This window comes from Dipteris shenzhenensis, chromosome 24 (assembly GCF_047967505.1).
Source record: "Dipteris shenzhenensis isolate YYH24624 ecotype China chromosome 24, Dip_SZ_1.0, whole genome shotgun sequence".
Lineage (NCBI taxonomy): Eukaryota > Viridiplantae > Streptophyta > Polypodiopsida > Gleicheniales > Dipteridaceae > Dipteris > Dipteris shenzhenensis.
In genome coordinates this window covers 26,121,160-26,134,162 of record NC_141619.1, presented here as the reverse complement: position 1 = coordinate 26,134,162, position 13,003 = coordinate 26,121,160, and the positions used below count along the sequence as shown (strand labels likewise).

The 13,003-nt window shown below is 41.6% G+C and overlaps 1 protein-coding gene across 1 annotated transcript; it reads left to right on the top strand.

Moving 5' to 3' along the window:
- Window positions 1-9,008: 9,008 nt before the first annotated feature.
- On the top strand, window positions 9,009-10,629 carry LOC147886424 (7-deoxyloganetin glucosyltransferase-like). The gene is made up of 2 exons (XM_087395244.1): window positions 9,009-9,602; window positions 9,692-10,629. Exons 1-2 carry the CDS (start codon window positions 9,092-9,094, stop codon window positions 10,627-10,629), a joined length of 1,449 nt encoding a protein of 482 aa, XP_087251370.1. The 5' UTR covers window positions 9,009-9,091.
- The last annotated feature ends 2,374 nt before the right edge of the window (window positions 10,630-13,003 follow it).

Below are 13,003 nucleotides of genomic sequence, written 5' to 3'. Positions count from 1 at the left end.
AAGACATGATGCCATAAGACCCAAGTTTTGTATTGAACCAAAGAGGTATAATAGCAATTATAGCTATTATTATATGATTACATTGAGAGACGTTGCTCTCAACTAGAGTCTTTATATCCAAAATGATATAGATTGAACATATGTTTACAATTTAAATTGTTGCTCTTAAAGAGCCTCAATTCGTGCCATCTGCATAATTTGACTCCCCATTGTCTTATTGCTCAATGTCACGACAGTCCCTTGCCAGGTGCCATCTACATAATTTGACTCCCACTTGTCTTGCCAAGCCTTGCCCCTTGGGTGCATTGACTCCCCATTGTCTTATTGCTCAATGCGATAGTCCCTTGCCAGGTGCCATCTGCATTAACTCCCTATTGTCTTGCCAAGCCTTGACCCTTGGGTGACATGCAGTGCAAAATACAGGTGCCATCTGCATTAACTCCCACAAGTTGTCTTGCCAAGCCCTCGCCAAGCCTTGCCCCTTGGGTGCATTGACTCCCCATTGTCTTATTGCTCAATGTGATAGTCCCTTGCCAGGTGCCATCTGCATTAACTCCCTATTGTCTTGGCAAGCCTTGACCCTTGGGTGACATCCAGTGCATATTTTGACTCTCATTTGACATAGGAGGTGATGACTCTGATTATAATTGTCTTGGATTGGCTTCTTGCCTAGTACCCAAATAAAATCCTTCAATGGACTTCAATACAAAGCTTTAATCATGGACATTCTTCATTTGCACTGTCTCCTTCTACTTCCTCCATGGCGAGCATCCTTAAAAATTCGTGTATATAAAAAATAGTTTGCTGTGGTATTTTTATTTTTCCTTCTACCTCATATCCCATGCGCTTCTACCTCATATCCCATGCACCATTACAAAACTTACCAGGAAGGGAGAAGCTTATAGATGGGAGGAGCAGCAGTAGCGAGCAGAAGGATTTTGTTTTATTGAATAAGATATTAGTTGTGGCACCAATTCTTAAACCACCTAACTTGAAGTTACCATTTCATATTTTTGTCAATGCTTTGGATGTGGCCATTGCAATGTTAATATAGAAATTTGTTAAAGGGTGGTTTCATCCCATATATTATGCCAATAGAAGATTGGGAAAAGCAGAGAAAATTTATAGTGTTACTCATAGGGAGGCATTGGGAATGGTTTATGCTCTCAAAAAATTCAAACACTATTTATTGGGAAATAAAGTGATCTTACATGTGTCCATCGTCAAGCTGGTTCAGTTATTTGGTAAACAAGCCACAATTGTCTAGAAGGCTAGCTAGAAGGATATTACTCCTCCAAGAATATGATTATTATGACATTGTTCATACACCCGGTAATCAGCATGTTGTTGCAAAATCTTATTTAAGCCAATTGATGAATGCTGAGGCACCTTTGGGAATTCAGAATGATTTCTCTAATGCACATTTGTTTTCTGTCAACCTGAATGGTGGGCAAGATTGTTATAATAAAATGCTTCAAGATTTTTTTTACGGAAGGGATGGTACCTCAATGACTGTCAAGAGATCAGAGGAAGGAATTTGTGTTGTAGAGTAGACCATTTTTTATGATAGTTGGAATTTTGTATAGGAGGGGTATTGATCAGATTATCCGAAGATGTGTGCTAGATCATGAAAGGAAAGCAGTCCTAATGGAAGAACATGTTGGAAAGGAAAAAAAAATATTGCAGGTAGGTTTGTGGTGGCCTACAGTGTTGAAGATGCTCATTAATTTGCTAAAACATGCTTACCATGTCAAAGAGATGGTAGGCCAACAGATGTAGATCGGCGGATGCCACATCAGCCTATCTTACCTTTGGGCCCATTCTAGAAATGGGGACTCAATTTCATGGGTCCGCAAAAACTGCAGAGACCAGGGATTGAAAGAGAGGGATTGGATGCATCAGAGATTTGAGGCACCTCTCATTTGTTGGTTTTCGTTTGCTCCCCTGCAGCTTTTAGTTGTGCTAGTAAGCGTTTGCTCCACCATTTGTAGTACCCTGTCCACTCTGTAAATGCACCGTCAAAGGCTACTTTCTTCATCAATTGCACCACTTCATTGTCATGAATCGATAATGTTTTCATGATCCCCCCAAATGCAATCGCTTCTATCGACCCTGCTTCAGCCTTCACCTTGTGCACCATGGGCATCCACACTCGCAACAGTAAACAGCGTACAGAATTGCTCAATACCAGTCTCCCATCCTTCACTTTCTCAAGTATCCCCATGATGATGCTGTGCAGATCATTCGTTAGGATGGTGAGATGAGTGCAATGGGGAGCACCTTCCGTTCAAGCACAACACCAAAATCTTGGCAGCTAGCAATCGCTTCCACGAGTTCTTTAATTACCTTCGGCTAAATATACTAGCAATAAGTATATTTTGGCACCCACTAACTACTGCACGAAGTGGGTAGAGGAAATTGATTTGTGAGATAATGCAGCAGCTAGCACAGCTAAGTTTATTTATCACAATATCATAACCAGGTTTGGTTGTCCAACAGAGAGAGTTTTTTATCAAGGGGTTCATTTCATGAACAAAGTTATGAAACAGTTAACACACTCACACACACATGATTGTGCATAAGAAGTCAACTACATACTATCCACAGGCCAAGGGCCAGGCTGAGAATTCCAATAAAACATTCAAGAAGATTGTAAGAAGAACAGTTTCAGAAAATCAAATTGATTGGGACCAGAAACTACATTCAACATTGTGGGCATTTTGTACATCCTATAAGGTAACTACTGGAATGAAACCATTTCATCTTGTTTATGGATGCGAAGTAGTAGTCCAAATGGATTTTATCGTGCCTAGTCTCCAAAAAGTAGCTGAGAATAGATTCTCTCTAGAGGAATCAATTAATCATAGGATTCGGCAATTGTTGAAGCTGGAGGGAGACAGGATGGTGAGTTCCTATATTTCAAATGTAATTCAAAAGAGAAGGCAAGCTTGGATAAACATGAATATTAGGTTTAAAGTGTTTCAAAAAGGAGATCTAGTGTTGATGTTTAATTCTAAGTTAGGTCCTCATCCAAGAAAACTTAAGTTGAGATATGATGGTCCTTACAAAATTATGGAGGTGTTGGGAGAAGGAACATTTAGATTGGAGGATCTATATGGCAATACAGTTTTGAAACTGGGAATGGTTATAGGTTAAACCCATATCATGCACCAACATTGTCCATAAATGCTATGGGAAGCGAATCAGTACTTGAAGCTATAGTGGTAATGGTATATGTAGTGGCTACTTACCAAATCGGAAGGGAGTTTTTTGAATGTATGAAGTTCTAAAAATCCAAAAAGTTCGAGTGCGAAATTATGAAGGATGTTCCGAAGATCCAAAATTCCAAAGTTCAATGTCTGTAGGTCCATACTCTGAGAGATATCTTAAGCATGCGAGAGGAACGACACCTTGTGAAAATCAAAATTGTTGTATGCATTGATAATCATGAAGTGCGTAATAATAGTTTTTTTGTGGAGGGTGTAATTGTCTATGCCAAGGTCGGGAGTGTTCTATTCCAAAGGATTCAATCATTTCAATCGCCACACCCACTACCTCCGACATGTCCATATAAAGGATTAGTTCAGTGGCAGTTCGCATGTTTGGCATTGCACTCTTCTAGCCGTTTCTAGTTCCAGCTTACTGAAGCTTTTCCAAGAACTTTCGCTTGTTGTTCTCTATGTTGGAGGATGTCCTTGGCACATAGTTGCTCAAGGTGCAGAGATTTCATCATCGTGTCCTGAGCTTCATTTACTTTCAGCTGTAGCCAACAGAGAGATGGGTAGCAAACTAGCAGGTGCATCGGCTCGTCGAAGTAAGAGACTTCAAAGGGAGATAAAGTCATCCGTAGTGGAAGCTCATGACCTTTCATAAGATTCGGCCACTGAGTCGGATCCATTGGTGAAAAAGCAATAAATCAGTGACAGTCCACTGGTGTTCCAAGAAAAAAAGGTGTCTCTAGATTTGGGATTACATAAGAAATGGTTTTAAAATATTAAGTTATATGATTTCACATGTCTACCCTAGGTATTGTGGAAGGATAACTCGGATGTTCTCTGTCAATTTCAAGTATTACAACAAACGGGAGGAGAAATTGCTATGGGAGTGAAAATCACACCAGATTTAGTTGTGAGTGTGTTTTGTTTGCCCTATTATTCAGAGGAGGTTCAATTTGATAGATGTTCAAATGAGATCATGATAGCCGATCTTCGAAATCCAGTTTCATCCAAAAAATTATATATGATTAGTTAAGTACAGGATCCAATCAGAAAGCAACAGTTGGGTTGATTTGTAGAGAGGGTTGTGTTACTAGTGCATAATGATTATATGGCCAAAGAAAATTATGCTTACTTGTTAGCTGCAGGACAAGGGGAAAAGGTATCGTGGGCGATGCTAGTGTACAAAAAGCTAATGCAAGAGATATCAAGGACACAATCCCGGACTTCGAATCAATTTTCCAAGTAGCAACTTGTGCAGTTTCAACAAAGGCAACAAATGGTATCAACACCGGTTCATCCTACTAACACAACATAATTTTTTCCTAAGATATTGTCTGTGCATGTATCAGAGGATCTAGTAGCAAAGAAGACAAGTGCAGGAACCAGTCTCGGGGGGTGCACTACTAAGAAATTCTAGGTATCATGTGCATTCAAGGGGCATTTAAAAAACCCCCTCAACTAAAATTTATACTCCAATAAAACCACCCCTCTTTGCTCATGAACTAACGGATTTTTTTCAAAATTTGAATTAAAAAACCCATCTTGTTACTATAAGCCTGTTAAATGTTTTCCAAAAGTGGGATTACAATACCCCTCCTTTTAAATGCACGTGGTACACTAAAATTTTCATAGGTGAACCCCCCGAGGAACCAGTCATGAGTTCCAATAGAGTTCATGGCAAGAGGAAAAGGTGCAGACAGAGGAGATGATGCAAGCTTTAAAGACTATTCAAGACTTGACTGATGCGGAGGATGAAAAGCCGAAAGATCAACAATACATTGATATTGATACTGGTACAGAAAAGCCAGATCTTGTTACAGAAGAACCAGATGCGGTTACAGAAGAACCAAAGACTATTATAGAAAGTTTAGGAGAACAGGTTACCCCAATGCAAGATGAAAATCATGGACATGATCATGAACATGATCCATTAGTTTCTTTGCTAGTAGAAAGAGATGTGAAACTTGATGAATCAGATGTTTAAGTGGGTTCAGGTCGCAATAATTTTTTATGGACAAAAATAATTGTACCACCAGGTGTGCCAGTGTGGACAAATACTACTTGGATACTCGATCGTGGGCTATATGTATTTTCAAAGTAATAGAAAGCATATGCAAAACCTTAGTAGGATGGTTATAAGCAACTGCTTCTGAAACTTGTATGCTAGTAGTTAGAATTGTCATATAAATGAGATGGCAATTCTCTGTTCTATGTTGTTGATTCAAAAGTTCATAAGTTCTAAATGAGGAAGCATTCTCATATGCAGATCCCTATTTTGTTTAGTTTTTGACTTTGTTTCCTATATGATGTACTGAGTTTACAATAGTAATGAAATGGATACCAACTAGTATTACTCATTATGATCTTTACTTGTTCTGAATTTGGAATTGAAATGTCAGTTGTCGGAAGTTCTTACTGCACTTTCAATGGTACCCTGTTTATTTCAATAGGTAGGTTTTTTGAATATGTCTCTACCTGTTACACATCAGAATCGGGATTCTAGAATCCAAGTGGATTCTAGAACCCCAAATTCCATTGACGAAAAAAAGGTTTTTTGTTGACAGACTAAGATTTTCGTCCATGGATAAAAATTTATGGTAGAAAATAAAGCATATTTTTGTAATTCTAAGTCAAGGGTGTATTATACATCACATAGTCATGCATGAATTACTAGTAGCTCTTAAAATATTGGATCTTGTCGTTGATTTGGTTTTTTTTAAATTTGACATGAAAGGCAAAACCCACCTTTAAACTAGCAATATGTACATTTTTAAAAAAAGTTCAGAAGTATACTTAGTTTGCAAAAGTTATGAAATTAGTTCTATACCTTTTCAAAAGCATGGCAAATACACACTTTCTTACAACCACAATTGTAGCCTTATGTAAAATAAACTCAATTTTAGTCTCATGATTTTTAACAACCACAATTGTACTCTCATGCAAAAGGGGTAAAAGGAAAGTTTAAAGAAATACATGAAAATTAATGAAAAAATAACAAAAAAATTTAGCAGAAAGAAGGGAGAGGGAGGTTTTGATAAGAGTTAAAATGTTGAGTAATAAGACAAAAATTATTTTAGCTTACTAAAATAAGGGAAACAATTGAGGTCCACGAGGAGAACAATGCTCAAATGGGTATGGGTACTACCTCTTGGTATATTGGGAAGCATACATATGTTACATATACATAGTATTTGCTAGTCTAATTTAAACTTATAGCTTATAAGTTTTTGTGACATGACTTTTTGGCTCTGCTAAGGTTCTATGGATAGTACACTATTTTTTCACTAATTAGGGCCGATGATGTCCTTTTGCTTTTGGTCAACCTGATCCACATAAGAAATTGGTTAGCAAATAGTGCCCTGTTAAGAGTTATATTCGTAGGCATTTAAGTGGCACCTCAACCACTCTTATGTTGGTTAAGAGCAAGCTCCTCCACTTAAGAAAGTGGTTTGTGAATAATGTCATGACATCAAGAGTTGATTGTTTTTAAAGCATTCGTGTGGCATCTCCACTACTCTTGCCTTTATTAAAAGGAAGCAAGGCAAGTGCCTTATTTTTATAAAAACAAAGACCATCCAACTCTCCACTATAGCAATGCGGCTCTAAGGGGCTTATGTCATGGGAGGGATATGCTTTAGAGAAGTGCTCCCTTTTCTAGATGTTATTATGTGAGAAGGTGAATGGGGATTTAAATCAATACCTAAATTTGACATTGATTTCGATGTCACTCGGGTGTTTCTTTGTTAGTAACCAATGCTTGGAAATTCTCGTTGCAAAATGAAAAAGGAGGAATCGACAAATGTTATATAATATCATGTTTTTTTATGTGATGGAAATTCTATGATAGGACAAAGCTTGTCAATAGAAAAAGAAGGAAATTTAGGCATTGATTCATGTTTTTAAGATGTATTTGTTCTTTTCTAGGGTATAGGGAGTTGGTCATTTTGGGTTAAAGTGAAATTTGGGTTGTGAGAATTGAGTTGGATGGTAGGATTCAGAGATTCTCTGGTTAGTAAATGTCTTTCATAAGTTGTCTTTTAGAAGTTGGAAATAATCTTCATGGTTGCTAGCCTTGTTGCATGCAATGTGGGCCCAGGGCAGTACACCCTCATGTGTTGGCCAGCTTGTATAATGGGGTCTTTTTGGACATCATCTTGTCTTAAATTAGAAGTTGGAAATAATCTTCATGGTTGCTAGCCTCGCTGCATGCAATGTGGACCAAGGGCAGTACACCCTCATGTGTTGGCCAGCTTTTATAATGGGGTCTTTTTTAAGGGATGACCTCTCTCCTAATGAAAGTCTGCTTCGCTCTTTCTCTCCCAAAAAAAGAAAACAAGGGAAAAAAGATGAATAACATTCATTAGGCCTACCTTGTAAATGTGAGAAAATTTTAAAGGATTCCCCTAACGTCAGAAATAGTTAGAGGAAACTGTTATTTTATTTTTTCCCGATGGATGGACGAAATAAAATCTCACAAAGATAATTTTAAATGAACCCCCCTAAAACCTTCCCTCAAGGTCCCTAGGGCATGGGGAAAAAAAGACGTGTTTGAAACATTTAAGGGATTCCCCTAACGTAAGAAATAGTTAGAGGAAACCACTATTTTAAATTTTCTGGATGGAAATAAAATCTCAATAAAAATAATTTTAGCTTTCAAATGAACCCTACTAAAACCTTCCCTCAAAGGTAGGGCACGAGAAACAAAAAGATGTGTTTGTTGTTTGGAGGAAGCTGTGTTTGTTTAGAGGAGGAAGCTGAGGTCAGGGTTGCAGCAATGACGACGTAGGATGTATTTATTTTGAGGTCTTCCTTGTCCTCCCAATGGGGATTTAGATGTACTTGGTCGCTTGATGCAGGATGTACTTATTTTGAGGTCTTCCTTGTGGACCCAAATTCTTCCAATGGGGATGAGGTGGGTGAAGCAAGCCGTCAGAAGGGTTGAAGAGATATTTACTTTTCGAGGTCTTCCGTTGGGGTCTTCCGTCTCCGATATAAATACATTGGGGTTGAAGAGAGTTTTCTTTTTTGACCTTTACGTAGTAGTGAAAGTCTTCTTTCTCCTGTAGTACTAAGCGGGCAAGCAATGGGGTGGGAGCAGCTTGCAGCTGTCCACTCACATTTGCCAATCTGCGCCGGTGCCTGCGATGTGGGAGTGTGTGGGCGAGTGAGTGGACGACTGTCTCTGCACCCATATGCGGTCTTCCTTTACTTTGGCCGCCATGATGCGCACACAAGAAGTAGGCTCTCGAACAGGCTTAAACTCCTCCGGCGGCGACGATGGCAAACCTCGTTGCTCAACAGAGATGATGCCGAAACCCTTGCGGCAACAGAGACCAAAGCTCAAGAAGGATGTTCACTCGATTTCTCGCTGGATTTCGCTCGATTTCGAGCAGGATTACGCTCGATTCATCGCTGAAACAAGCTAAAATTCCCGCGAGAACAATGCCGAGAAGAAATGCAACCGAAACACCAATGATTGCAACAAAAACACAGCAGCAGCCACAGACAACAATGACCACGACTGCCCTTAAACCCTACCTTTAAAGTTTTCACCCTTAAACCCTACCTTATTAAACCCTAATCCCCCTTAATCTCGTAACCCTAAAAAAAACCACCTTGCACATAGAATTTGGCCGCCATGATGCGCACACAAAAACTCAAGTGGACTAGGTCTTCCTTCTCCTTCTCCTACCGATATTCCTGCTCACATACATATGTCGAGTGGACTACTGTCTCTGCACCCATATGCGGTCTTCCTTTACTTTGTGTTGAGGCCTTCCTAGTGTTGTTGCGATACCTCCATTCCTGCTCACACACACGGATCACCTCCAGTGGACTAGCTACTGTCTCTGCTCCCATACACAAAGCCAACAATGGCGGAGACCTCTGCCTGTTATGATAATACCAGTCGACCGCACGCCATTTGCTTGCCATGCCCTGCTCAAGGCCACATCAATAGTCTCATGAACCTCGCCACAGCTCTCGCATCCTCTCATGGCTTCTCCATCACCTTCATCTACTTCCAACAATCCTACCTAGACGCTCAGCGCAAACACCTCCTCGACCACCTCCACCCTTCCATCCGCATCCAAGTCCTCCCTGATGGCCTCACCTCCGACCTATCCCATGACCTCTCCCTCTTCTTCCAAGCCCTCCCCGCCATGCACACCAGCTTCCGAAACTTCCTCCACGAGTATCTTGCCTCCCCCGATCACCATCCGCCCATCTCTTGCATCATCTCCGACACTTTCGTGCCTTGGGCTCAGGATGTCGCCAACTCCTTTGGAATCCCCCGAGTCCACTTCTGGACTTGCACCGCCGCCTGCTACCTCATGTTCCTCCACATTCCTCACCTCATTTCCAAGGGGTTTCTTCCCCTCAAAGGTAAACAAACCTCTTGCGTGCTTTGGGCTTGTGCTGATTCAAGCTTCATGTTGGGCATTTTTCTCACCCATTTGTTGTGGATTCTGCAGCCCCGATCGCCAACTGGAGTGGAGAAGGGGAGGCTTTGATCGACTTCATACCTGGACTCCCACCGTTTCCAATCACGGAAATGCCTCGCGAGTGTATCGTCGAAGACCTCTCAAGCCCCTTTATCGAGTTCTTCCTGGCAACTTTCGCTCCTGTGCGGGAGGCGCACACTATCCTTATTCATTCGCTTTACGAGCTAGAACGCGACGCATTCGACGCCTTGCGTGCAGACGGTATCGAAGCCTACTCGGTTGGTCCATTGTTAGGCTTCGACCCCGTCCCCAAGCATGATTCAGGCGCTCTAGTAACAAAGCCGGCTTCCGTACAAGAAGATTGTTTGACCTGGCTGGACTCCCAGGCCATTTCGTCCGTCATATATGTTGCCTTCGGCTCACTTGCGTTCTTGTCTCTTGAGGAAACCGTGGAGCTAGCGCACGGCCTGGAGCAAAGCGGACAAGCGTTCCTATGGGTGATTCGTTCCGATTCCAGAACAGGTGGTTTGTCGCAGATTCTACCTGAAGGCTTTCTCGAGAGAACGAAGGAAAGGGGTCTCATAATCTCGTGGGCACCGCAGCCAGCGGTGTTGGCGCATCCGTCGGTGGGGGGGTTCTTGACTCACTGTGGATGGAATTCAACGGTGGAGAGTCTATGGAGCGGGGTACCGCTAGTGGGATGTCCGAGGCTGGCAGAGCAGAAGTCGAATATGAGGAGTATTGCGAAAGAGTGGAAAATTGGGTTAAGGTTGGAGACGAAGCCCGACGGCACGTTCACGAGGGAGGCTGTGAAAGCAGCGGTGGAAACGCTGATGCAAGGGGAGGAGGGTGAGGAGGTGAGGAGCAAAGCCAAGGAGCTAAGCAAAATTGCAAGGAGGACTATTAGTGCTGGTGGATTATCTTATTCCAATCTAGGTAAGTTCGCCCACAACATGAAATGTCCTTGAATTCCATGCAAAAAGATTCCGTTACTAATAAATAAGTTCACAGGTTTCATATTGCCTTTTTAATATAATAGTGCCCCCCCCCCCCCCCAAAACAACACACAATGGAGAAGGGGAATCCCCTCATTTGGCCCCCACCTGGAGAGCTTGACTAAAACGGCCCTTACCAACCAAAAGGTCTCCTTCATAGACCATGGGGCCTCCTCCACGTGTTTGTCATTAACGCTTTCATGTTTAACATATTGTCCTCTTGTGTAACCAGCACCACCCAATGGCACCCATTGCTTCTCTCCCATGGGCGGGCACCAGGCGATATTATTATTATATTCTTGTATTAGGAAGATTATTGGGCCATTAAGGACATTGTATACATAATGATTTATCATTTTTCCAATAAACCTTTAGATGTGAATCGTGATATGAAAACATTTCCCTTGATTTTGGGATACTCTCCATAGGTCTCTTGATGCAATGCACTAGGTATTACAAATTTACCATTTCTTCATCTCTACCTTTATGAATGCACCCACACATAGGTTAAGTCTCCACATCATTGAGAATGTGGATTACGAGGTACAAAATATTAAGAACATGGGCCATCTCCTCTTTTCTTTTTCTCTCATCAAAAGCATTTCTTCAGTGTTGCTCAAACTCGAAAAACAGACTACCGTCAATTGGTGGGTTGGAGGTGCTGGGTTGTCTTCTCATATCTAGAGCTTGCTAAGCTTATGCATTGGAGACGTGTGTCTTTTGCATGGAAGGGGGGATGAGATCTCCTTGAAACTACCCAGACAAACTTTACTCTATGTTAGTGCACTACCTAGGAAGGAGATGAGTGAAGAAAATGAGCTAGAGGTGATTATGTCTACTTCTCTGAGGAAGGATCATGGGATGAAAGCCCCCATGAGCAGAGAGTACATGGCCTCGACATCCATCTCAGATCACGTACCTATTCTTTGGAGATTTTGTGTTCCATGCAAAGTGGGGAGGTCGATGGGCATAACCCTAAATTTAAGAAAAGGCTACTTAATTTGAAAGATTTCTACGTAGACTCCTAGAGGAACAGAGGCTCGGCTATTAGAGAGCCATGTTGTAGGTGGAACGCAACACTCCATAGAGTAATGAAGGTGGCTAAAGAGGCAGATCTTCATTATAGAGCAGGGAGGAAAAGGAGCTGGGAAGGGTCAACCACAATCAGAAAGTCTCTCTAGGTGGTGCTAAAGGAAACACCCAAGAACCCAATTGTGGGGACCCTACTAGGGATGTTGAGACAACTATGCAAGAATGGGAAATGATTGAGGCAAGGTAGACCCACATCAAGAGCAGGTTGATCTTGCTTGCAATGGGGGACTGTCCCTCTAAGGATTTTTTTCAATCCATTAAGAGGAATCAACAAAGGGAATTGATAGATAGGGTGATGGATGCTTAGAGGAACCTTGTTACAGAGTTTTGGCACATGGTCAAGGTGTTTTTCGAGGGGATCTGAGTGCTATAGTTGGCGAGCTGGTGCTTCACGATGAGATGTGGCGTATAGACATAGGGATTGCCTTAAATGGCCTTGATAGCAGGGTGATAGAGTACCGAAGGAGTCGGTTAGCCAAACTGTTCACCAAGGAAGAGTTAGAGGAGACCCGAATGCCATGGCCGATGACAAGTTTCTAGGCCCCGACGGACTGACAATAGAGTTTTACCACACGCTCTGATGGGCCCTTAATCAAGATTTAATTGAAATGGCTAACAGAGCCCACAGCTAGTGGGTCACTCTCAGAAGATGTTAATGCTAGGCAGATGAAGGTATTCCCTAAGAGACAAGCAGATTAAAGGTCGCTAATGGGAGGCTGATCACGAAGGCTAAGAGATAATTCGACTAATTCATGGACTCGGGGGGTGCACTACTAAGAAACCCCATGTATCACGTGTGATCAAGGGGTATTTAAAAAACCCCTCTAAAATGTTTCCCCCAATAAAACAACCCCACTTTACTTATGAACTAACATATTTTTTTCTAGAGTTGAATTAAAAAACCCCTCCAGTTATTGTAATCCTGTTAAATGTTTTTCAAAAGTTTAATTAAAATACCCCTCCTTTTGAAACACGTGGTGTACACAAAACTTGTGAGGTGAACCCCCCGAGTTCATGGATAGGCTAAAAGCAAAGTTGAGATCTTGGAATGGTATATGTGTAGGTTGGAACGATCATCTCTTGGTCATCCAACACATCGTATTGGCCTCTATTATAATATATGTTGCTTCGATTTGGCACTTTAGAAAAACACAATGGCTGGAAGTGGAAAGGTTGCTTCGGGGCTTTCTCTGGGTGGAAGAGGGTGGGAAAAGAAGGATGCATTACATACCATGGGATCCCATGACGATTCTAA

Excerpts from the sequence above, each read along its gene's own strand:
- LOC147886424 (XM_087395244.1), top strand. The coding sequence starts at position 9,092 with ATGGCGGAGACCTCTGCCTGTTATGATAATACCAGTCGACCGCACGCC. Across the intron at positions 9,603-9,691 it reads GGGGTTTCTTCCCCTCAAAG|CCCCGATCGCCAACTGGAGT; the intron begins GTAAACAAACCT and ends TGGATTCTGCAG.